This window comes from Ptychodera flava, chromosome 5 (genome assembly GCF_041260155.1).
Source record: "Ptychodera flava strain L36383 chromosome 5, AS_Pfla_20210202, whole genome shotgun sequence".
NCBI lineage: Eukaryota > Metazoa > Hemichordata > Enteropneusta > Ptychoderidae > Ptychodera > Ptychodera flava.
The window spans coordinates 12,537,643-12,563,395 of record NC_091932.1 but is presented as its reverse complement, the minus strand read 5'-3'; the positions used below and the strand labels follow the sequence as shown (position 1 = coordinate 12,563,395).

The following is a 25,753-nucleotide window of genomic DNA, read 5'->3' as shown; positions in this document are numbered from 1 at the left end:
TCAAGCTATTTTCTAACCAGGAATCGGCTCGTTATCGAAATTGCTTTTTCAGTCCAGTATTCGAAGTGGGATGGATAAAAGGAATTTCCCATGTCATAAACCACATTCCGTATTTCCAAAAAAATATTTCTACGAAAATCACCTGGGCTCAAAACTTTTGCACATTGTTTACAAATATAGTATGAAATCAGAATCTGTTACATCACAATACGTAAAGGTAATATTCGCATACCAGTTCGGGTCTGCTAAATTCCCCAGTGGATTCACTTGAGCTCTTGCCGGCACAGCCATCATATACTGACTATACAAAGGTGAAACAGTCGACTTCATGACCGCCTCTGACCCGTATATGGTTAATCATTGACCAAGTATTAAAACAGAGCCGACGGAACACAACACTTGGCCTCATTCGTTCCGATGACATGTCATGGACGAAACCGTGATGCCTTTATGGCAGTATTTCCTCCAAACGATGCCGACCGAGAACACGATCACGTTTTCTGAAGGACGAAGGTTGGACCAGACTATCGACCGACGCAGAGAGGCTGAAAGTCGGCTTTAACGAGTACAGGAGCAAGGGTAAGTCATATCCGTGTCGCTAACAACAATGACTTCTCCGGTCTCCCGCCATGTTGACTGACTTTGATTATCAGATCGAACATTCAATTTCACTGGAGAGTTTGAAAAACAAAACTAATTCTCCTTCGCCGGGGCTTGAAACTTGAGAAGTTTGACGATATCGCAAGGTAAGCAATACAAAAGGCAAAACAACATTTGAATATACATATTGCCACAGTAAAATGTTTGCTTAGCTATTTGTCACTTTTTTACATAATTAAGAAAAAACTCTAACAATTTTCACTTTAGCTATTTGCTTACTTTTGCCATAAAAGGATGTAAAAAGGCTCGGCGTGGGCATGAATTCGAAGTTGTCCGTGTAATATGGTCAGCGTGCCCTTTGTTCATGTTGTGTGGGAAAGATATGTAACTTAAACATGATTGTATGTATGCGTGGTTCTGTGATGACGGTATTGTCAATATAGTGTTTAATTTGGCACGAGTACAAAGTCATACTATGTGACTATAGGAGCATGTAGTTAGTGTTGTACCTGTGGGGTTACAGAACGGTTGTTGACTGCACGCGACCTACTGGACAAGGTGCTCCGAGCCAACCGTTTCGTCTCCTCACAAACCGAACACTCGACATATCACTTCATCAACTTTGAACTTGACGTTAAAAACAGCGAAAAAGAAAGTCCATAGAAGGATAATTTTTGGCACGAATGTTGATAGGTGGCTAAGACTAAGACGGCATACAATTCAACCTTGAACATCATCTTAAGCAGAATGTTTCTACTCATTGCTTGCTTCAAGCTCCCTTAGAAGCTAGATTTATTAATATTTCGATGATTGAGCCCACTATTCCACAGGTGCGCGCTTTTCTTGAGACGTGGAAACCGTTTCAATCCAGTCTCGGAATTTACAAACAGAACGTTGTTAAATAACAATATATACGACAAAATCTCCAACTTTGTTCTTCTTAAACCTGTTTCCCTAACGAATTTAAACATCAAGCGATCGAGACGAGAAGTTGATCCACACTTTGATTACCCCGCTCAGAATGTTATACATGTATATCCGTATGCAAAAGATATTTAATGTCAATATGAACAGCTTTTAAGTCAAATACACGTTCATCTTTATGTGTGTATGGTTTTGCTCGAGCACTGGGCGACGTCAAAGTTCACATGTATGTTCAACTTCCTTCCAAAAAGTTTTTCACATTGTTAGCAGTCTAGGCGTTACTATGAAGTGTGATCCATCAAGCGGGTTCAATAAACCATTGAAGAGGGAAATTTATTCAGTGTTCGAATGAAAGCATGGCAATAAATCTAGCTTGGCATGCACTTTTTTTATGTTATGGGCTCTCGATTCTTGTTTTATGCAAATATTTACATTGTAAGTGAATACGTTTTGATCGGTGGTGAGTAATGTAAACACAAATCTTACAAAATACCTTTAACAAAGGACGAAACCATTCCAGGCTTTACCACACTTTACAAAGAGTACGAACGCCTTTTGAATAGCTACTGCCTAACGATTGACAGAAGGGGATAGAGAACGAGGCGGAGATATATAGGGGAAAAGAGGCGGAGGCATGTTGACAGAAAGAACAAAAGATAGGTAAGGGACTGAGCGAAACAGGCATACTAACTGCAGACATACATACAGAGAGATACCATGATAAAGTTAAGGACACACGAAGACACATCAATCGATAAATAGATAAACAGACAGATAGATAGACAGATAGATAGAGGGGCGGACAGAAAGATAGACAGACAAACCAATGGGCGGATAGACGGACAGATGGATGGAATGGCAGACAGAAGACAGACAGACAGACAGACAGACAGACAGACAGACAGACAGACAGACAGACAGACAGATAGATAGATAGATAGATAGATAGATAGATAGATAGATAGATAGATAGATAGATAGATAGATAGATAGATAGATAGATAGATAGATAGATAGATAGATAGATAGATAGATAGATAGATAGATAGATAGATAGATAGATAGATAGATAGATAGATAGATAGATAGATAGATAGATAGATAGTCATTCCACCAGTCAATCAGTCAGACGGATGGAAACATTTGATTATACAGACGAGACGAGGTGCCGGAAAATAAAAACAGAGACAATTAAGAAGAACCGTGTGTTTCGCCTAATTTTCATAACTATTACACCGTTAATGTTATCAATAAAAATAGGCCTTGAATACAGAAGGGAAACGTTTACTTTTGAGAAACAGAGACTTTCGGTACAGGTTGTTCTATATTTATATTATTATTAATGAGCTATAGAGAGTGATGATTTCACCTGCATCATTCCGCTGCAACGATTTCATTGATAATCAAACTTCATTGATATGATTACTTTGAAAGATTGGACATATCAGCTCGGCACTGCAATGTTTAACGAAGGCGTCGGCAACACTTGCCCCAACCGCAATTACTCTAACCTTGATCCTACAATCGATCTCTGATCTATGGCAGCAACTTTATTCATTCTAATAATTCTATATTTCTCATATCACGTCTTTTGATATCGTGTTACAAAGTCCATAGTGTCAAGTCGTTGTATATCATTTTTGTTAACAATGTTGTTAATATCATGTAATATTTGTTATAAGAAACGTCTATTGTTTACTGGTAGTTATTTCAAAAACCCCAAAAAGGAGAGTTGTTCTGTATTCGAACTTTGGACTGCGGGTGGGCATGACGCAATTCAATGTCCTCGGTAACTAATCCTGCACAAGCAAATAAATAATTTGACTTAAAAACGTGAAAACTATAGTGAGCTGTGAACAATAAAATCGCCCGCGCAGTTTAGGCGAGCCAGTTAAACCATTATAAAACAAACGAAAAAAGTATGAGGCCAACATTATAATATAAGGTTTATGGTCATAAGTAAAAGTACCACACGATGGCAAAATACAGTTTCTTTTTTTCTTTTAGTTGTTTGGTTTTAAGGTATAGAATGCGCCTCGGGGACAGATGTTCGGACTCTCAATTTTTTTTACCATTTCTTTTGTCATCTACCACTTGTGGGGGCTTATTTTAAAACTTTTTATTTTTCCCCATACAGTTAGCACAGGGATGGCAATCACTTTGAATTTAGGATATCGGTGAATGTTGGGTAATGTGTTCCTCTAGTACAAAACTTTGCACCGTGACCCACGATTTTTATTCTTAAGTTGGTAAGAGAGTGGTCGCAAGTTTCATTGAGAAAAGTTTCAGTAAAAAGTTTAAGTCTTTTTACTTGTGGGCGCGAACAACCTTAACCGACTTGAGTGACTGACATTCATCATTACACCCGTGACTGATAAAGAGTCACCGATTTGTCTTTGTCTCGAGAGTGGCATCAAAATTGGTTTTAGTTATACATGTCAGTCAGCTATGTCCACCTTATCTATATGTGTTGTTCATAAGAGACGTTGTTGTACCGTGGCAAACACCAAACTACAGCCTACCCATAGGATAGACTATTTGGCTCGTTGCTATGTCATGAGGTCGAGTATATTCAAATAAATGTGTCAGATGTATGACGTAATCTCGCTTGTGCGACACACAAGCGTCAGATATATAACTTAAACATTGATTGATTTGCGGTTCGAGTAGCGGCCCGCAGATGACAGAAAGTCTATTTGTGTGTTGGCACTGTGGTTTGAACCTGGTATCGGGTCAAGTTATCTAGCAAAACAACCCAAATGCACACATTGTTTTTCGAAAGCTTGTCCAGGAAAGTGAACAATAACCAACCACCTAAAGGTTGCGTAGTGAAACGCACCAGATTGTCTACCTACCAGTTAGGTTTTCACAATGGTCTTCAGCCAGGCTCTTCGAGAAAGTGAAAATCCAAATATAGTATGTGTAACATAGTAGACGGCAACCCAAAAATGTGGAGGAAATTAGTTTTACGGTATTTTCCGAACATTATTTTTAACATTTGATCGCAATCATCAACAAATACCGTGCCAGCAACGTTAGTTTCGACCGACCCAAATTTCTTAGAATCTCATAGACTATGTTTTTTCCGTGTTTGTTCACGATCCCTCCGTGATCGTGGCCTGTTATTTCACACACTGAACATGTACAAGCGTTGAAACGTTTGCTTAAAAGAATGATATCGAGTTCCCTTGGGTCCACGCCGCACATCTTGGCCGGTATGGTAATGAATCAATGGAACGCTGGCGCGGTTCAGATGTCCCATTATCACATATTTTCATAATTTTATCTTCCAGGTTGGTTTTGGAACACCACGGTCTGTCGAAGTCACGTGTAAATATTCGAAGCATTGATGGTTCACTAGGCCGTAGTATTATACAGAGGATTTGAATAATGTCTGATGTAGCCATAGGTAAGGTATATATTTTCAATTTCAAGTTCGTATCAGCTCCACCCCATACAACCATCACCTTTCAAGTTGTTATGTCCCGAGAGCAAATATTAGACGAGTAAATATGACATTAAATTTGTACGGGATAACACTGTGTATTATAATTCCAGGCAGAACACGCCTCAAGGACATATACTGAAATGTTTGCTGAACTTTTTTGGCTTGCAGCGTGTGCTGTCTTATTGGAAAGTTTTCGATTTTAACTGACCCGTTTATGAACTCGAAAATGTAACTTCCCCTATACGATCAACACAGGGTATAGCGGCCATTTTGAATTTCAAGTATCGGTGAATATCTAAGGTGATTTCTTTCCTAATCTCAAACTTCGACCGACAATTCCTGATTTTCATTCCTGATCATGAAAGAGGAAGGTCTAAAGTTTCCCTGAGGAAAATATTAGTAAAAGTTTAAAGTTTTCTGTTCAAAGGTGCTTACCAACGTTAATTTAACATTATTAAAGTGAAGCAAAATTGTGCCTATCGAGAATGATATCGCTGTTTTAGATGTCAGCTGGTCTTCCACTCCTTGAACATTTTCGTTACCTCAAGTAATTTAACTTGTATACTGTGACTTTTTACATAATAGTTACAGGAGACGAGAAACTCAGTTCCTTTTGTTAAAAATAATCATAATGTAATTGGCTACGGAAACATTTCGTTATGGTAAAGTGGGCAAGCTTGTTTGGGGTCAGGGGTCATCAGCCGCAACAATGGAAGTTTTGTTATCGTATTCGTACCTTACTGACATGGCGTCATCGGTGACTGGCCTAGACAAAGGTTATCTCTTGATTCAATGGTATGGCAAGAGTTAATTCAAGATATCAAAAATATCCGACTTGATTTGTAGCAGCCTTGAAATGCAACCGATAGACAACACGACCCACAGGCATTCGACTCAATGCAAGCAAACCGTCACTGACGCAACCAGTTAAAGGGACAAAGTCGGCCATTTTTCATGAATTTTGTTTGATACGAGATACTACTTATATTGTTTGACATGTTGAAAGATACTGAATGAATGGGTGACCATGCATATATTCGACCCAGTTTTAGACAAATTAAATTAAACCATCGCGAAAATGAATTAATGGTCATGACCATTAATTCATTTTCGCGATGCTTTCATGTATCGTGTCTAAAACCGGGGTCGAATATATGCATGGTCACCCATTCATTCAGTATCTTTCATCATGTCAAACAATATAAGTAGTATCTTATATCAAACAAAATTCATGAAAATGGCCGACTTTGTCCCTTTAAAAGGTACTGATTGCATGAGTGACGATTTGCTTGCATTGAGTCGAATGCCTGTGGCACGACCAATAGCAAGAATCTTTTAGGTTTCAGCTTCACACATGTCATCACAGATTGGGAACAGATGTTTAGATCTAGACTTTCAAATTTTTGAAATTTCTTTTCTGATCTATCACTTGTGGGGAATCATTTGAAAGCTCATGTATGAAGAAAAGATTTCACCATCTTAGTTATTTCGAAAATCGATTTTTTTAGTTTTCCCAACAGAGCTAACATATGGGTGGTGGCCATTTTGAATTTCAAATATCGGTAAATGTTATAGGTAGTTTTATTCTCTAGTACCAAAGTTTACACGGTGACCTCTGACTTTTATTCTTGATGTGAGTGAATGGTTGAAAATTTAATTCAGGAAAGTTTGGTAAAAATTAAAGTTTTCCACTTTCGAGACGCATACTACCTTAACACTAGAAAGTTCATATCACATGCACATTACTTCGTTGTCAGACCTGCCTCCGTTTTTTATCCATGTTTATTGGATATGCAATCATGTTACCTTTTCTGTACATTTTTACGAGTTGACACATATCGATTCAAGGATGAACAAGAAAAAAAAATAATCAGAAAATGGTCGTTTTCAAAACGAAAAGGAGAGATTCTATCGGTACACAACGCGCTTTCATCGACAATTATTTGGTTTCCCTTCATTAACCCTTCCGCATTCTTTCTTTCAGTTATAGTGGTATGTGCACTGGCCGTGGCTTTTGTTGTTGCTGCCATCGCACTCTGTATATGCCTATGGGGCAAGTGCAAGGATCAATTGTGAGTAAAACAGAAGCCCGATAAGTTATAACGTTCGATTTGTTTGCGAGAAATTTTGCTCTGTATGTAAATTGCACTTCGGATCCCTTATCCTACTTCCGAAATCTTGCAAAATGCTTAGTATCCATCTTGACAACACAGTCTGTATGTGTGTATGCACTGTTATTGTTGTCAATTGAACTTCAGTGAGGACTAGAGTTCATTTGTCAACAATACTGTATACTGTACACATTGCATTTTGTTAGCAAGGCTATAGTATACTTGTTATTTCAGCATATGATGGGGGTGTAATGAGTGTATTTCTATCACAAAGCAACGACAATGAAAATGTTTTTTATCGAGAGTAACAGCTTATACCCCTTAATGTACAGAGAAATACCCGGAATCTCAAAGTTTTACATTACTAATGGGACTCATTTTGAAGCTCTCGGAGTGAATGTAATTGTAACGTATAAACTTTGTGAAAATCGTAAAATGACACCCCGCCCAACCCTACAATTAACACAGGATATGGGGTGGCGCCAACTTTGAATTTCACACATCAGTAAATGTAAGGTATTTCTTTTTTCTGGTATCTAAATTTGCATGATGACCCCCCCCCCCCACGATTTCCATTCTTGATTTGGTAAGAATAATGGTTGAAAGTTTCCTCAGGGATGTCTGAACAAATCTTTAAGTCTTACACTTTTGAGGCGCATGCTATCTTAATGTTAATCTTTCATCTTACAACTTGGATCACGTCATGCATAATGCTCCCATCACGTTGCATTTTCCAGTGCTTGAAAGGAGAACACAAGTTAGCTGTCATTTGGAGTGTTTTATCGCGAATAGTCTTCAAACACACTTTGCATATAGTTTTGTTTTGTGGACTAGAAAAAGGTGAAAGTTCAAATTTTTGTGTATAAATGACCGTCACAGCAGTCTCTGGTCAATGTTTTGCTCGTGGTGACGTCAAATTAATTCAAATATTGCCAATATCCAGATGCTCATGTTCACACAAAATCACAGGAGTACACTTGAACTTCTTGTGTTGGTCCTATAGACGATAGGAACAGCACATAATATCTGGGATCTCGTGTTCCTATTCTTGGCCTGGGTTACATATCTCCTCAAAAGGGCGTGTGCAAAAAAGACATTTTTACAAATGAACTTTTAAAACATATTCATTGTTTATATATTTATCGACGAATGTTTACTGTTTATGTAATATGACTTTATGTTTTTGCTTGTGTATTTCTACTGTAACAGAACCAGTGCAGGGAGGTCGCTGACACGAAGTGCGCGGAAGGCCAAACCTAATGTCTACGATACAAAATTTTACGATCCAAGAACAGGAAGGTCAGTTAGCAATGCCAGCATCATGGAAACAGGAGGTCACCGTGGTGACAGGCCCTTTTCCTCGCGACTTTCGACCATGAGTTCGAACATTTACGCGTCCCTCGATCAATTGAACCGCAGGGCGCACTCTTTGGATCGGGACAAAAAGAAAAGATTGAGTGCGGTAAGTCAGAGCACGTATCCCAGCAGTCCGCCTTCGAAGGAGTGTCTCAGTGAAGACATCGACGATCCGGCGAACAAGAAGGAAAATATTTACATACAGCCTTTGATCAGAGGGCCCTATTGGAACTCGGAGACAGAGTTTCCGGCAAGCGAGCGGGACGACAGAGGGCCCTACAAGTGGCATAGAAAGAGAAAGAAAAGAAGGAAAAATGCAGCGGTGACGAAGGCAAAGGAAAAGGAACCAAATTCAAGCTGCAGTAGCGATGACGAGAGGCCACCTGGAGACAAGATGGAGGGCGGTCCATCTTGTGAGAATCTCCTCGAGCCGTCTCCGGAGGATATACGGTCTGTTCCCAGCATGCCAGTGGATGAGGGCTATGTCCGCACCCATCGTGAACTGCTGATCAAGTTGCAAGGTTCCTGTGAAAGTGAGAGACAAGGCGGGGAAGTCATTACTGATGAACCAAAATCTGGTGACCAAGTCGGGTGCGAGAATGTACACGGCGTCGAAGGTGATTCGACCCCCACGGCAGCAAATGATGCTGAGACGGTGAAAGGGGATTCCTCGTCGGCGATTCGGTCGACGATATCCGAAGGAATCGACAACGCTGAAGAACACCAAATCCCGGAGGAGAAAGGAAAGACGTCTCGACGGGAGAGCGTTGCGAGTTCGGTGTCCTTAGACAGCCGCGACCAGCCTTCTGACACAAATGTGCAAGACACAGACCATTCTGATGATGGGTACGTTCCCGATTATGAGCATGTCACCTTGGAAAAGAATGGAACACGGACACTTGATGATTCTCTAGATCATAGCCATGGGAGGAAACTGTCAGAGACTTTCGACAAAATGATTCCTACTTCGTACCGGAGATTTTCTTCAGAAGAGGAACTATCCGCCGCTGAGGATACTGACGAAGTCTTGCCCACACCGACAAAGCCAAATATAGGTAAAGCTCTGTGGACCAAGAAATTCTCTTGGGATATATCAGATGACGACAAAGCGCCCCCTAGAACGCCCGAGAAAAGGAAGGGGCCAGTGCCATATCGGCGACCTGATCGGATGTACGAAACGATACAAGATGCGAAAGATAGTGACCAACATCAAATGGAGTCGCGGACGCTGCAGAATGCGGGTGAATATTCTAACAGAAGCACGCCCTCATCAGTTCATATGGTTGATAACATAATATATGAATCAGCAGGTGGACGAGAAGGGAATCATACTCGGGATCACCGTGAAGACAACCATATCCACGAACTCCGAGACAGCGAGGATGATTATGAGTTGAGACGTCCGGAAGGGGACACTACAAGCGTGCTGGAACGGATGAGCATCATTGAACACTGGGAGGAAGATTCGGTATTCGCTGGTCTCCATGGTGACGAAAGTCGAGCAGTGACGGAGGATGAAGCGCACGGACTTGAGTATGACTACGAAGATTTAGCTCGCTACCGCAGAGAGCCGGTCGATATGCCTGACATCACGGAGAGCGGGGAGATCAAATCGCCAGAGCGGACGTCCACAGTGATTGAAGTTCCGGAGGTAGAAATCTCGGACGTCGGAGAAAACGAAGAAATGTTGAAATTCTACAAAAATGTCAAAGAGACTATGCAAATGATACATGACGAATCGTTTGTTCCAAACTCAGACCAAGAACAGGCAATTTCCATGACAACGACAGAAATTCAAAATAAAAGTAAAAAGTCCGTGTCTGACAATGAACTACCTGAAAACGTCGACACGGGCGGCGATGAGACTGATGGAGTAATTGAGCTGTAACGTAACCAGTGGAAGTAGGCCTATTTCTGCCATCAGATATTTATAAAGCTACATTTTTCACTCGCCGAGCACTTTTCCTTGTTTTGCTGTTTTTAATTTCAAGTTCTGTTGCTAGGTGGTGCTACGCGACAGACATCAGGGTGCTATTAGCAGGTTATAGCTCAGACACGCGAAAAATGTTTTATTTTGTGGTGTCAGTGATTTTTATTTCAGTCGCATTTACATTCGTACGCTCATGTGACAAACTTTCTTAAACTAAACCTAGGCTGACGTTAAGATATTCAGCGTCCTTACTCAGTGCTAGCCATATGTACTGTCCCGAGTTTCGAAGGGACTGACAATTTAGAGAGGCAAAACCGCGGGATTCAACGATACGGTCCACGCCGTGCAATCTCGGCCAAACTTCAGCAACAATTTTCCACTGAAAACGTGCCATCAGCTGAAAGACAACGCGTGTATAGGAACAGGGCGCCGACACTTTAAATGCCCTGCATAAGAACACGGAAAATTTGAATTGTTTTCGCCACATCAGTAGCGAGACTTGTCAAACACCATGCACCTTTATAACAATACCGTCAAAATACCTTTTGTTTGGAATGGGTCATTTCAGCAACTGAACTTGCATACAAGAAAAGGGAAAAATCGGTATGAATGTGCGTATCGTTCCTCAAACGGACAAGCACGCAGACCCCGCCGCCTCGTTTGCGAAATAGGATTTTACAAGAGTTTGTTTTACATTCTTCATGAAATAGCGTTGATAGGAATTTTCAGCATAAAATATATGTTTTGGAACTAGCTCTCGCATAGAAAACTGTCTTGTGCATTCCGTTCCTATAATATCTTTGGATATTTTTCAAGTAAAGGATGGCACGTGTAAAGGGAGAATTAGCATAGGCTCCATTAACTGTAACTTTAATGTGTTTTATATTGTTTTAATTGTGTCTATATTGTGCAGTTTCTTTTCAATTCCCCGAATCATCTCAAAATATCTTAACTTGTCAATACAATATGTGTTTAATATTCAAATGCTCTTGTCGACAATTGTGTTTTGATACGGACTGGAACCATGCAATTTATCAAGAACCTTGCTTACTGTACACAGTGCTTTTGTGTTACCAAAACAAATCCTAGATCTTTCAAGCTACATTTGGGGAGTAGGAAAAGAAGGGAATCGTTTCTTGGAACAAAATGACGAAAAGTTTACGAAAAGAGGATTTCCCTTCAAAGGACTTGGCCATTTGAGCATGCGCGAGATGTGAGTGCCAAGCAACAATTTGCATGACAACTTCGACTTTGTTCATCATCTCATAAATAAATTATGTGTTTATACATGACGACAAATATCATTTTAGTTGCATTACGTAGGATTGGCTATTAATCCCATCAAACTGAATCTATTATATTCCAAATTGTGTACTTCACATAGAAAATAATAAAGTAAATAACATGATGAGTCGTCGTCGTTGTCATTGTTAATTCCTGCGGTTGCTAACGGAAGAGAGTATTGGAGAGCCCTCTCGCTACGGCAATTCCAGTCTACCCTTGCAGTTAGCAATATGACAGCCCGCCATCTTCATGATCTTTGTCAAAAGTAAACAGAATAACGTCGACTTTGTTGAGTCAAAACTTTTTTTCTCATTGACTCAAAACTGCGTATGGCTTTAGGTTAAAATGTTTTGGTTTTTTTAACATAAAAATTGGGACATAAGAAACCGACTACCTATTAGACGCTCTCTAAAGGTAGGATTCATACTAGCCTAGTAAGATCTTGTTTGGACTCTATGGCTGAACATCTGAAATATACGTCCAAAATCGTCTTCATACGTCACCAGGTTTCCTCATCCAAGACCCATGAAGTCACCAATGTCACATCAGTCGGGCAATATTCGCTGATATGTGCTATTCTACAATAAAATGTAGTTTTGCTGAATTGTGTTTTTTTTTCATACAAAGTTTCTTTTCGAAAACATGTTATACTTTTACAGTATGTTTCACTTGTATGCAGCTTCGTAATCTATCCGACATGACTGCATGTCATAACAGTCTTCAGGAAGACTTGAAAATATTCACTATTTATTGCAACTTTTCACTTTCATGAATGTTTCTAGTTTTTGACTATTTGAAAACGTGAGGGGTCCGTATTACTGCTGTGTGACATTATTTGAAGATCTAAAACTTTTGGATGTATGATACAGACCATGCTGTTGCGTATCTTTGAGTTAAAGGTTCTCTTTTGATGCAGACAATTTTACCAATACTTTCTCATGTCGAGTTGTCTATCTGCAGCTTGGCGCCGAATGGTGCAGGGACATGCTGGATTGAAATAGCACTCCACCGAAACTTATCAAAAACTTATCAAAATGTTGGTACTCAGTTCTGTTCTCTTTTTGAGTGGTCCAATAAACTAAAACAAATGAAAAGTTGAAAGATTGAATCTCTATCTACGTTTTGTTAACAAGGCATTCTATTCTGAGTGAAAATCAATCAACCACATCCGAGCAAGAAACTGAGTCTTATATAGCAGTTTTCAAATAAATGTCTACAAAGCGTACAGTTCATGTACAATATTATATATAGTCGGGGGCATTTACTCTATAACACCTTCACCGGGGAGTTTTTGATTGCGAGAGGAGAAGAGGTTGGGGGATTTCAGAATCCTGGCGGGGAGGGAGGAGAGGGGAAAATTAATGGGTGGTGGGAGAAATTTCAAATCGTAGTGGGAAGACACTTACGAACAGCAATTACATGTATTTTACACTCCGAATTTCTATCGTGTTCAAATTATGCCATAGTAGCATATTTTAAAGTTTAATAAAACACGTCTGGCGACAGTTTCTCTGAAAATTAGCCGGCTGGCTGCCCCGAAGGAATTTGAATGGTGCGTTAAGAACAGGGATCAATTTGAGAACGATTAGAAAACAAAATCTGAAATTTGAAGAGCATGCGCTCATATTCGGCGTGAACCTATCTCATCGGCTGCAAGATAGTAGTCTGGGCGATAACGCTCAATGTTTTAAAAGATTTGGGTGGACAGTGGATGTGTTCTGTCTATGTGGGAGGAACACCGTGAAAGAGAGGTACACAGTTCCATCGCTTGTTTATCCAATATTTAATATTTGACATTTATATTACTCTATTTATGAATTAATCTCATGTTTCTTGTCCCAATTGACGGGGTTAAGGTCGCACTCGATCACTGAAAATGTCTATACATTGGCGCATCCATGATATAGGAAAAGAGGCGTGTCAAGTACATTTACATGTTGCGCGTCAAAAGCAGTGATACAACAGCCTTGGCGGCGCACTTCCTTCGCATTGCCTTGAAAGTGAAACTTTATACTTATACTGTCTGTAATTTGGTACGCATTTGCACACCATCACAGTTAATGATTCACTCCTCAAATTGTGTAAAGACTGTGGTTTGGACAAATTTTCAAGCGGCTGGACTGATGTTTGAGGGTGAAATGTTTATATTTTATCCACATACTCTTAACCAGAACAATTCATGTTGCATCACTCACAACGTCATCTGACTGGGGTCGGTTGTTAAGAGGCCAGTCCCTTACTGTAAAGGCAAAGTCTGACTGTGGTTAACTTGCCGTATCGATTTGAAGGTATTTGTTTCAAAGTATGGCTCTATCCTCTCTTGACATGAATTTTCTGTCTACAACGGATTCTTCTCTGCTTACTTTTTCCATTGCAGTTTCACACTCGACACAACAGCAGTTGCATCGAATTTGGTGCACATGCATTGCAAAATAACATCGCTGTTTGAGGGCGCCAGTTTCTCCAACGTTGTCGTTCTCTTTCATCCAATCGACCCATTGTGCTATCGTTGTCTGTTCCAGACCTTTCTCAGTTTTGGACCCTCCAGCCATTTAAACTATAAAACCATACTTTGAACAAAATGGACAGCATTCAAAAATGCTTTCTTCTTTATTCTGAGGTTATACTGATGATTCAGGGATGTTTTGGCGAAATATTCGTACCGAAACTGGACAGTAAAATCCCATCGTTTAGAATTTCACAAATTTTGATTTCGCCAACATCTGTGCATGATATTCGTTTGACTATATAGCAGATATCCTGTCTCTAGACAATACTGGAGGGTGTTCGCAATATCGACTTTCCTTTTTTTCAATACACGAATCGGCCAGCCTGCAGATAGCATTATAGAACGGCAAACCTACCAAAAAAATGGATGAGATCTAGCGAAATGCTTGGTGAGGTGACGTCAACAGCTAGCATTTAATTTTCCATTTTCGATCTCTCTGGTACAATTTTTTCATTAAAAAGTTGATGCTCACAGGTAATCATTTATTTCTGTTCAGCTTTTGCCTGGGAGTTGTCGAGTATTTGCCTTTTTCTGACGTTTAGTATTGGCAGGACTGCTGTACAGACAGGAGTGGCGACTCGTTGTCAATGATATAGGAAATCATCTACACTGCAATGGAACATCGACCACGCTATGAGCTGGGGGCTCAGTAATGGTTCTACTCCAAAATAAAGAGGACGTGATGTGTTCTAACAGACTCAGTACCTCCGAGAAGCCCCTCGTGTAAAAAATCGCGAAGGCGAATACACGTACTTCTATGGTTTTGTATGTACTGTCCTTCTTCGGAATTCTGGGTTTAGCGCTAGCCCAGTGCTGTTCGTGGTATTATTACTACTGATAAAGTAACCCCTTCTTGCTGTTTATGTTCTCACTGGTCGATATGAGAAACTGAAAATTCTATTTCGCATGCTTTCTTGTATAACATGTTTCGTTGTCAGAGCCGTCCATTATTATAACCTTAAAAGGGGGGGGGAGCTCCGGAGGTGCCCTCATATCTTCGCGACTTTGGGATAACGAAAAATCAACAGCTATGTATAAACATTAATTTTATTGGATTCAATACTAATGACTTAATTAGATGCAGCAAATATTTCAGTATAGGCTGTAATATGGGTTAAGTGCAGTATGCACCGCGAAGGTGGAAGACTCAAGCTTAAACTTTTGCTCAAACTTTCCTAATGAAACTTTCAACCATTCTCTTACCAAGTATAAACAATAAAAAATCGGGGGTCACCGCGCAAAGTTTAGAACTAGTCAAACACTTTGCGATATTTAAAATTAAAAATGGCGGCCATTGTATTTTGGATTTTCGAAAAATTAAGATGGGGAAAGTTTTCCTTGTTAAAGAGCTTTAAAATGAGCTCATACAAGTGGTAGATCAGAAAAGAATTGTAGAAATTTTAGAGTCCGAATATCTGTCCCCGAGGCGCTTTCTACCTTAAGCATATTGCAAGTATAATAAAGTAGTAATAAATTACTGTACGCTGAGATTGTGAGATTTATCATAGAGGGACTGCCACGAAAGATTTGCATTGCGGCAAATTTCAATTTACCTTCGGGCCTACCTATAAACGTTGTCGGCTGCAGATTTTAATACATAAGTGTAAGGAACACTAAACTGCATTTAGATTGGTATCAAGATCAATCAGGTATTGGTAGGAAGTATGGCTGAAATTAATGTCCCCGTGAACCGACATGGTGTCCAGGAATATATTTTGACATGTCAGCCGACATTTAAACCACGATGTGGACTCTATTGGCACTTCTGACGGTCCTAAAATATTTCAATGACTTGTTTTGAGATCGCCTGCTGTATAAATTCAACTACACCTAATTTATTCCGCTAAAAATACTGGGAATCTGCATCACTGCTTACGCAATGTTCAGTAAGAGAGCGGCCGTTTTGTTTGAGTGATCATTTTGAAAAAACAAAACAAAACAATACAAAACAAAACAAATACAAGATCGGCATCTCCGATCGATATCTTATCTTCGCGATGCCGAAACAAGCTCCCCGATACGGTGAGACGACAGGACGTGTCCATGTTTCTATAGTGATCGTCTGGATGCGCTCACTATTATCTTAATTTTAATATCGGAATAAATTAGGTGGAACTTGGTCGCCAATCCTGCATGTGGTCTAGCCAAGCTTTCCGATAGTTCCATCTTTTTCTCCGCGATCCCTTTCAATGTACAAGAGCTTGTGGGTTGACATATGGCAAAGGCCCCTGTGTGCATTAGAAAAACTGGATCTTTCTCATGCTTACCGGTGCCTTCGCTGTGTGATCGGACCACAAGCGCCTGTGATTCCATATGAGCCCCCCTCCCCCCAAATATGGTTCACGGACTTAAATGTGCCAGTGGCTGTTTACACATGTACCAAATATTTCTGCCTTCATTGTTACAATGACACTATATCAGGAAAGCCCAACAGTTTTTCATGTAATTTTGATGCGAGGATTGTATATTACATGCCCTGGTGCTTTACTATCAAACCTAACGGAAAAGATAGAAAAGACAGACAAAAATGTTGATACCAATGTATGGAAAGCTTGTAAAGACCATGTTGTTGGTTTTTTATGAACAGAGCACAGCCTTGGAACCAAAATATTGGCATATTTTGCAAAAATTGAGATGAGCCATGTAATTCATCTTATTCTACCATAAGTGCAACAAAAGAGGCAAGTTTCTTCAACTGATTGCAGTGAATAGCTCAACTTATTTGATCAAGTCTACTTTGAAATATCTCTAATAGGCCGAACAAAATAAATTGTGCTGTTCGGATAACCCGACCTACCCTTTTTACCTGCCGACCCTAAACTTTTTAGAGCTAAGTAAACACGGAACTGAAAAAAAGAAACCGTAAAATCACGCGTTCGTTACTTGACATTTGAATTTTGCTTGAACAAGGATGTCTTTGTTTTTTTTTTCTTTTTATATGTACGATACATTTTCCTGGGAATGTTGTAGCCAGTGGTTGACCGCCCCTGAACCCCCTGAAAAGTGCATATTTATCAATAAAAATATTTTTGAAAAAAAAAATTACTGCCGACCTACCTACCCTATTTTTGAAAACCATGTTATCCGAACAGCACAATTTATATTTTTTGTGCCTATAGCTTGGTTTCCACAACGTGCATAATATTTTGCAAATGCCTTCATAACAAACATTGCATAGTTACTAATGTTGTACATGTTAAAAAGCAAAAATCACGCAAATATGTACGATTACATTCATCCGAACTCCTGCAAATTTCAAATCGACATTGAATCTGAGGCAAAGCCTGGACAGGTTCTACCCCTTCTGGCAGCTGGATCACCATGGCCTTGAATGTGTTGTTCTAATGAATACAAGAACACTTTCACATGGCTTCATGACCTATCATCTCCATTGAAGTACTGGGCCTTTCACTCTCTCTCTCATTTCTGTGCCCACTTCACAAGTCTTCATGAACTATTATCATCTCCTTGGAAGTACTGGAACATTCCACTCATCTGGGCCCACCCTGCGCTCAGAAGGGAAGCAAACGTACTCAAAAGCATGGAATGTTTTGAAGATGGGTAAACATGAGTGTCATTTTCTCTTCAGAATGAAAATGTCTTCACACGCTGCCCTAACGTCCATGTGGGAGATATAAATAAAATATCGCTTACCAGTTTACATCCCCAGCATCAACATATATTCAATGCAAGATGTGAGGTATAAGAATATTCAATTGATAAAGCATCATTAGCATACAATTTTTATACGAAAAGCAATACCATTGATGTAATTTGCATAAATAAATACTAATCCACCTCACATCTTGCACCAGGAGCGATACCATGGCAATCGCCATCATCATTGTTGAGATCAATAGTTCCTTATTTGACCCAGCAATATCTGTACATCATCTCTAATATTTGCAAATGAAAGAACTGGCTAGCAACTACAATAGAGGATGCTGTAAAGTGTGGCTGGATGCGACAGAAAAATACTGATCTTGGGCACTGATAAATTCTGTTCACACAAAAACGAGACCGCAAACAACAATTTCGGTGTTCACACCATTTTAATACAGTGACAAAATCATCAACATTGTTTACATTGCATGGAAGATGTCATTTTTTGCTTGATGTTCTTTTCTTCATTGTTGCAGAAGTTGTCACTGTCGGTCTGACACACTTGGATTCCAACTGCTTATCGTTTGGACTTGAAGTACTCGTTGATGACATCAAGTGCCTCGCTCTCTTTGCCGAAATCCTGTCAAAGATGGAGAGATAAAAAGCCAGGATTATTGTCAGAGAATTGAGGCAAACTCTTGTGCGACTGACACCACCTGAGACTATGAAGCAGTATCAGAGAAGTTGCATGTGAGAGGCAAGCCTTGAAAAATGTTTAGGGAGATAAAGGACAGAAATTTGATTTCAATGCCAAGCCAGTTACAGTGAAAGATACAAATGACAAAATTTCTGGTTGCTATGGGAAATTTCAGATTGCCACAGGTGTATGATCAACGGTATCTCAGTTGCTTGATTTTGAGAAGGTAATGCGGAACAGAAAGGACCAATAGACAATCACGTGCCTTTTTGCATCTTATTTGCTGGTATATACGACACTGTATACACTAGCAAAGTAAAGGGTATCATTGCCACGAGATCACATTCTGTCTTGCACTATACATGGAGGCTGGGGCAATCCTTTCATTTTTTTTTTTCAATTCGGTCTTTGACAAGCGATGACTATAAGCGTGAGGAACATTGAAATGCAAAATTTCAAGGCAAAAAGTTTTCATATAGTAATTTCACACCAGCAGCAATTTGACTTCTTGCGTATCTCTGGCTCCTTGCAAAGCTGAATCAATAGAATGAAATGTCAAATGTGAACTGATAATGGTATCTTTTTAAATGTGTTGTATATCATGCTATGCATCCTAATGCCTGTAACTTTACACACTACTTTTTTTTCAGAACATGTGTTTTTGGTAACATTTGTCACTCGATACTAAAACCGGTACTGAAATCACCAGAGTTTCATTCTAAGACATTTATTGACAAAACTTGGCTGCCGGGACAATGCGAGTCTACTTTTCCTATCGGCCCTGTGGTACTTGTTTGATCCGAGAGAGCTTTAATCAATGCCTCATTGATTTTCTCTGAAGTTTCCGACTAGAAATAGCATTGCAGTTAAAAACTGCATGATTACCTCTAACACACTATGGATTTGAACCAGAATGCTGAATAGCATTTACAGCCCAAGTCACTGGCATGTTGGGTTTCCATTGCAAATTCATCAAAAGTGTAAAATAGAAACGATATAGAAAACAGAAGTAACTTATATACCAACGAGGATACCCCTTATTCTCTCTTATTGATAGTGCAAACCCGTCAGAAAGCTTTTTGTATCCTTAATCTTTACACATACTGTGTGCTTATTCTTGTAATGTGCTCTAATAAGATTCTGGCCTGCATACAGAGGCAAAGCCTCAAGTCTGCTGAGTGACAGCTAAACATGTTAGTCAGTACAAAACCTCTCATACAACACACCTATCGCACAACAGAAACTATACAGAAGCAAGGATACAGACTGCAATATTCGAATTGCTAAAACCATGGAAAACAGCGCGGGATATCCTTGTAATTACAGCAAAGGGCAGCTAACAATAATCACGCATGACTTGCAGTTGGCCCGTAATGGCCAATACTGGAATCATAACGCCTGAACACTTTGCTGATTTTTGCAACATTTGCCTGGCCACATTGCTCATCTACTTTCCCCTTGTATACAGAAAATGCAAATTTCGAACTTTAAAGTAACATACTCAGCACGCATGAAATGCAATAACAGTGGGACAGCAACAGCTTCATACAAAACACATTTATCCTACAGAATCATAGAAAGGACAATATGTGGTCAGTCAGTCTAGAAATTTCCTAGAAGAGGCCCATCAGTCACTTATGATGTAACAAGCACACTGAAACAGAGCATGAATACTCTATCAAGAAGTGACCAAGTTTACTTCCTGCACTTCTTTAGGACTGAATGATTACAGCGAGTGGGCTTCCTGTTGGAGGAGTCGAGCTGGTCGGGGAGAGCCCAAGAGAGATGGGTAAAATAACCACAGGTCTGCCCTACTCCTGCATCAGCATTCGTCTGCCTTGCCGCAGGAAATCCCCGAGGTGAGTCGCTCGGCAGAGTTGCTGGAGCCACGATTTCGTCGTTCATGCTGGCCTTGCACTGCGGGAGGATCTGCAAGCCCTCCTCTGGGGATTCCTCGGATCTTGGATTCAGAGTACAGCAGGGCAGAAAAACTCAGGAACTGCCCGTGAACCGCAAAAAGCTTGCTTTTAAATTGACGGCTTAACCAAGGCATTTTATGCAGCTTACACATACTCTAGCATTGCTCCCTCAAGCATGTGAAACAAACATACAATACTCAACCAAGAACAGGAAGTCTTACTGTTCAGAGCTTTTTGTCACGCGCCATTCTAGAACACTGACAAAATATATGATTCTGTTATTGTGGAAGTGACTAGATTCACAAAGAAGATAAATTTCACATGTACACTGATCATCTGAGAAGCTTTGTGCCTATCACTTGCCCATCAGCCAAGTCAGAAAATAGCAGTATTGAGCCAACAAATATACATATTTTCACCTACTTGAGACAGTATGTCATAGCCTGTTAAGTCAGTAAAATTAATGTGTGCAATGTCAGTGTTTTCTAAACCCTTGAAATATTCAAGTCTTGTTAACATGCAACATATGGCATGTGTTGCGCTTCACTGGTTTCTACCAACTTGACATGATGACCCACGTGAAGTTGGCAGTATAAGGGTTAAACGATCTTAACCAAGCATGTAGTCTTTGCATGAAAAATGAAAATTGATATTTACAGTCTGGGGAGAATGCTTGCTTTCACGCATGCAATAACAAACAATGAAATTCCATCAGAATTGCTGCCATTCTTTACAATCATGGTTTACCTTTTAGCACAGTAACACTCCTAGTTAAACTCTCAATTTGTGTTTTTATATCTCTTCCTCGACCAATCTGACAATCTTACTGTTAAAACCACTTACTGTGAGTGTAACATCTTATTAAAATATTCTCATTACCTGAAGCTTGTCTCTAATTGAAATCTCAATAATAGTTGGTCTCAACTTTGCTCACATTTGTTTGATAGACTTTAAAATAAATTCCTCTGGTTTGATGGCACAAAGGGTAGCTGGCCATTCACCTTATCAGTATTAGCTAGTCACATAGATCATATATTTTCATGGAATTCTGAAATTTTGATGTTCAGCTTTCAAACTGAGTTCATGGGACATGAAAAAGAGTGACAGTTTCACATCATTTTCTGACAGCCTACCAATGATGTGCATTTTCAAAAGTTGTAGTGTTAGAGAACAACAGTAAGGGTGGACTATTTTTGGGTTCTTTTTGCTAGTACTGAAAATAAAGACACTAGGACTAGCTACTGCAGTAGAATTTCTGACAGCCTTGGCATACTGAGGGTAACTTAGACACAATCAAAGGGGAGGTTGGCAGCCAATAGAGACTAGACAAGTTATTAACTTTTACCTTCACAACAACACAACTACAGGCAACGACTTTCCTGGCCTTGCCTTCACGGTCAATCTTACACAGACCAGACCACTCCCCAAGCTTCTTATTGTCATCAACCTGAAGAAGAACACAAGTTCAAATAGTTTCAAAAATGTGTGTCCTAGACACCGTCAATTCAATACTTTTTCTTCACAGGGATGTAGAAAAATAGCCAGCAGCTGGCAAAAACAACCCGCTGTCAAAATTTAGTTTAAGTTAAAAATCAGGACATTTTGCACCATCTTTATGTGCACATACACTAATTGTAACCCCCTGTACTTTTATTTTTGCTACCTGTAACCAAAGTTTCTACATCCCTGCTTCATAGTGAGAGAGAGCATAAAAATCTCTACAGTGGGTTTCAACTCAATTCCACAACTTTGTATATGACACAGTCACATTGTATGTACAACACAAATGATTAGCTTGGTTATCACTACACATTTCAAAGTTGCTCACTCATTGATTACAGTAAACAAACATGGGGCAACTGTGTCTGGACCAACAGCTGAACAGTTGATTGCACTTGATCCAAAACATAGCAGTTTTTAGAAACATTTAGAGCTGAAAGTAAGAAAATGTTTGCTGAAGCTGAAACTATTGCGGCACCGAATTGAAACCCACTGTATTTTCTTATATCCTTGAACTCAATTCAATGTAACAGGCGAATACACCTTGTATTTTGCTCCTACAGGCTGTATTTTTGTAGAGAACTTGATACAACTCCCTTCTTCACATCTCCGCTGGCTCTCGTGTTTTTGTTACAGCTTATCTCAGAAAATTGCAATGTAGTTCGAAAAGTAATCAAGGACTCAGGACAAAAGTGGCGTGAATATTTAGAGGGAGGTGGCTGTGGGAACTCTGGCTGCCTAACTTTTGTTGTTTACAAACACTGTATTTCAGTCATGCTATCACGCTGTATCATGTCAACATACCCACAAAATTCAAATTTCATCATGATCATTTTGACAAAAATTTTTCGACATGATCAATAGACAATTTACTCTGAACACAGTGTTCACATCGGTCATTTGGGTCTCATATGACCCTTGAGTGCATTTTCAACAACCACCTCCCTTTGGAATTTGTATGTGTTGATCTTCATTGTGAGTTGTACTGTTTGCCAGGAACACAAAAATAGATATGACAATAAAGAAGGGTTATCCCAAGTTATGCAAAATGAGGAGAGGGGAACAGTATGATTTCTTACCTTGAGTAGGTTAATGTTATGTTCTGTACAGAGTGCTTCAACCAGTTTGACGTACATCGGCTCATCGCAGTTGTTAGCCAGAACACATAAATGTGCTTGACGTCTGAGAATGAATGGATAGAACAAACAAACAAATGAAAGAGGCTCTGCACAAAATCAATCAACTCTGACTTATGTCTGTTACAGACAGGGAATGCCTGAACTGTGATATGTCAAAGAAACAGGTGTGAAATTGCCACAGGGCAAACAACTATAATTTATGTCTACTTTGCCAAAGGTTTCTCTAGACTATGATGGCACATGCCCTGTGCATCTGCTACAATGGAACAGGCGTGTAAATAAGTGTCAGAGACATGAAGAGATGTTTAACGGAACACCTGGATAATGCTTAGTTGAAAACGATAAAATTCAGCTGCAACCTCCCCTGCCCTGCCCTCCCCTTCCCCCCCACCATCGATTTCATTCAACACAAAACTTCAAAATGCTACAGGTTGCTTTGAACAAAGGTGAGCTTACTGAACCATAGGTATGCCAGTCACTAGCCACCCTAAATTATTGTGTGTCTGCATTCTAAAACACCATTTCCCCGTAGAGTCTTTAACTGTCAACACATCACCCTTCTGAGGCAGGTAAAAGCTGTAACTGAGTGGTGAGCAGACAGTATTGACTTACTTGTCAAGAGCCTTGGCTGCTTCGTGCAGACCCCTTGCTAAACCATTATGGACCAGTGATGTCTTCAACACTTTCTGCAATGCGTCTTCAATGGACATAGGACCCCCAACGGCCGCAACGGGTGTGTCATCTCTGAGAAGATCCACACAAAATATAAGTGATTAGAAGCTATGTTACACAAACATGGATTTTATTTCCCTGTCATAATAGTATGGAATTTCCTACACTCTGTCAAATTTTGATTATAGCATTATCTCCCTGGTCATCTATATACTATATAAATTTCCTTCTGCCTCCTTAAAGCCCCCTTCAATTATCAGATTTACCTAATATAAATATTATTTACTTGATGAGATATTCAATGGAAAACAAAAGAATGACAAACTGTTAATGGGCTAGTGACATATTCGCTAATGCGAGAACCTGGGATTGAGAAGGGCGCTGAAGTTTTGTCTTGGGGTAAAGTACTTCATTACCAAGGTAATATCAACTTTTGCCAGGCATTTAAGTATAGGCTCATCCCTGCAGATGGTTATTTCTGAGAAAATAAGCCTCTTTTATCGAATGTAGTTAAAAAACTTTTCGGAACTTTAAATACTAGTAATCTAGTATGGCAAACATTCAAATTCAAAATAAATTTCAGTAATGTTATGCTAGATATTTGTAATCGATAGTTCTGTATGACTATAATTATGTGACAGCTATTACTCAAAGTTCATACGGTGAAAATTACTTGAACTTTGTCCTGGTGAAATATTGATAACAGCACGGCTTGCGGAAGTCGGGGCCTGATGCCAGCCAGTGTCATGAGGGCGCTATTTTTTAGGTATTGCGCCCAATAATCGATACACGTGTAATTGTAGGATATTTAGAAGGGTGTAAACTATTATTTTTGAAACAATCTGTGGCTACCATGAGGGTTTGTAGGTATTCAAAACATCACTCTAACTGCCTCTCCTCTCCTGAATGAGAATGTATCTGGCGCCACGGAAGTTCAGTCACTTTCATCAATAGCAGACAGACTTTATTGGCACGGCGTCAGACGTCCTCACGGATCCAGGTAGCGCCTACGGGGATGCTATGACCTCGTATATCGCACTACATGAATAATGTGTATGACAGAGTCGGAACGTCGCATCGAGTCCGAACTGTCACGATACGCATTTTCGGACCGTATCTCAAAATTCTGCACCGGAGAGCGACTGTCGGCTAACGCAGGTTTTTATTTATTCAACACATACATACTGACTTACCCTTCCGCGTCAGACATGTTAAAAGCGGACGTCCTCGCTATAAATGAAAGCAAAAAACAGACATAATTAGTCTAAAGTTATCATACTTAAATCTTGTCGTGTTTAAGAGACACTAATTTGTAATTTGGGGCAAAGATGCGACTGATTTTTGCGGACGCCTTCACTTACATTGATCACCCTCAAAACACACAGGTTAGGAAAGGAAGCAATATGGCTGCTCGAACTGCATTCTGGTAAATCAGAAGTCATTGATTTTTTAAATAGGGGTTATAGGTCTTTTAATAGGGGATGCAACATAAGTCATGTTGAATTCATGCGAATTCGTCACCGCTGTGCATGCACAACTACCTTCATTACCCTAGCAAACCCATAAAATATAATTTTTCACTATCCTTTGCTCTGATTCTTGAAACAGGGCTTAATTCATGTACGCCTTTTCCTTTATCAAATAGACTCCCGCCACTTTTGGTAAGTGTAGTTCCTGCCTAATTGGTATTCATGACCTTCCCAAATATGGGCGTAATTATCTGAGTGTTGTAACGCCATGTTGAATCGGTGGACTGAACAGTACCACGGAAATCACGAGTGCATGTGAAGTTTACGTGGAACTGTGCGCACTTCTACGTCGTTCTTGAATCGCCTGATTGCTATAGTCACAGGGAATATTAAACAGCGCCAAAGCATCTTCGGCAGGTGAGTGTTAAAGTTGTATACTCCGCTACTGATGAACAACGCCGTCACGACAGTCAAAAACTTTATTATTGAAGTTGTGTACATTATGTACATGGCCGCTAATCTGCACTGTGGCCTTTCCAACCACAATCTTTGCATTGTCGCTGTGCTATGTTCAGCGAGATCACGTTGCCTA

The 25,753-nt window shown here is 39.8% G+C and overlaps 3 protein-coding genes across 5 annotated transcripts in view; 2 read left to right on the top strand and 1 right to left on the bottom strand.

Moving 5' to 3' along the window:
- The first annotated feature begins 323 nt into the window (after nt 1-323).
- On the top strand, nt 324-12,754 carry LOC139133038 (uncharacterized). 2 transcript variants are annotated; one of them, XM_070699432.1, is made up of 4 exons: nt 324-579; nt 4,818-4,933; nt 6,957-7,044; nt 8,293-12,754. In XM_070699432.1, exons 2-4 carry the CDS (start codon nt 4,915-4,917, stop codon nt 10,325-10,327), a joined length of 2,142 nt encoding a protein of 713 aa, XP_070555533.1. In that variant the 5' UTR covers nt 324-579; nt 4,818-4,914; the 3' UTR covers nt 10,328-12,754. The 2 variants fall into 2 exon arrangements, with proteins under 2 accessions (XP_070555533.1, XP_070555534.1); XM_070699433.1 differs by lacking the exon at nt 324-579 and adding an exon at nt 4,387-4,495.
- A 5,441-nt stretch (nt 12,755-18,195) lies between these two features.
- On the bottom strand, nt 18,196-25,152 carry LOC139133037 (small ribosomal subunit protein eS12-like). The gene is made up of 6 exons (XM_070699431.1): nt 25,054-25,152; nt 24,886-24,922; nt 23,633-23,764; nt 22,961-23,063; nt 21,727-21,828; nt 18,196-18,405 (listed from the first exon to the last, which is right to left on the bottom strand). The coding sequence occupies exons 2-6, from the start codon at nt 24,900-24,902 to the stop codon at nt 18,343-18,345; spliced, it is 417 nt and encodes a 138-aa protein (XP_070555532.1). The 5' UTR covers nt 24,903-24,922; nt 25,054-25,152; the 3' UTR covers nt 18,196-18,342.
- A 251-nt stretch (nt 25,153-25,403) lies between these two features.
- Nucleotides 25,404-25,753, top strand: part of LOC139133036 (heparan sulfate glucosamine 3-O-sulfotransferase 1-like) — a 122,212-nt gene continuing 121,862 nt past the window's right edge. For both annotated transcript variants that reach the window (XM_070699427.1, XM_070699426.1), the window contains exon 1: nt 25,404-25,578. The gene's annotated coding sequence lies outside the window, so the exon portion shown is untranslated. The remainder of the gene's footprint in view (nt 25,579-25,753) is intronic.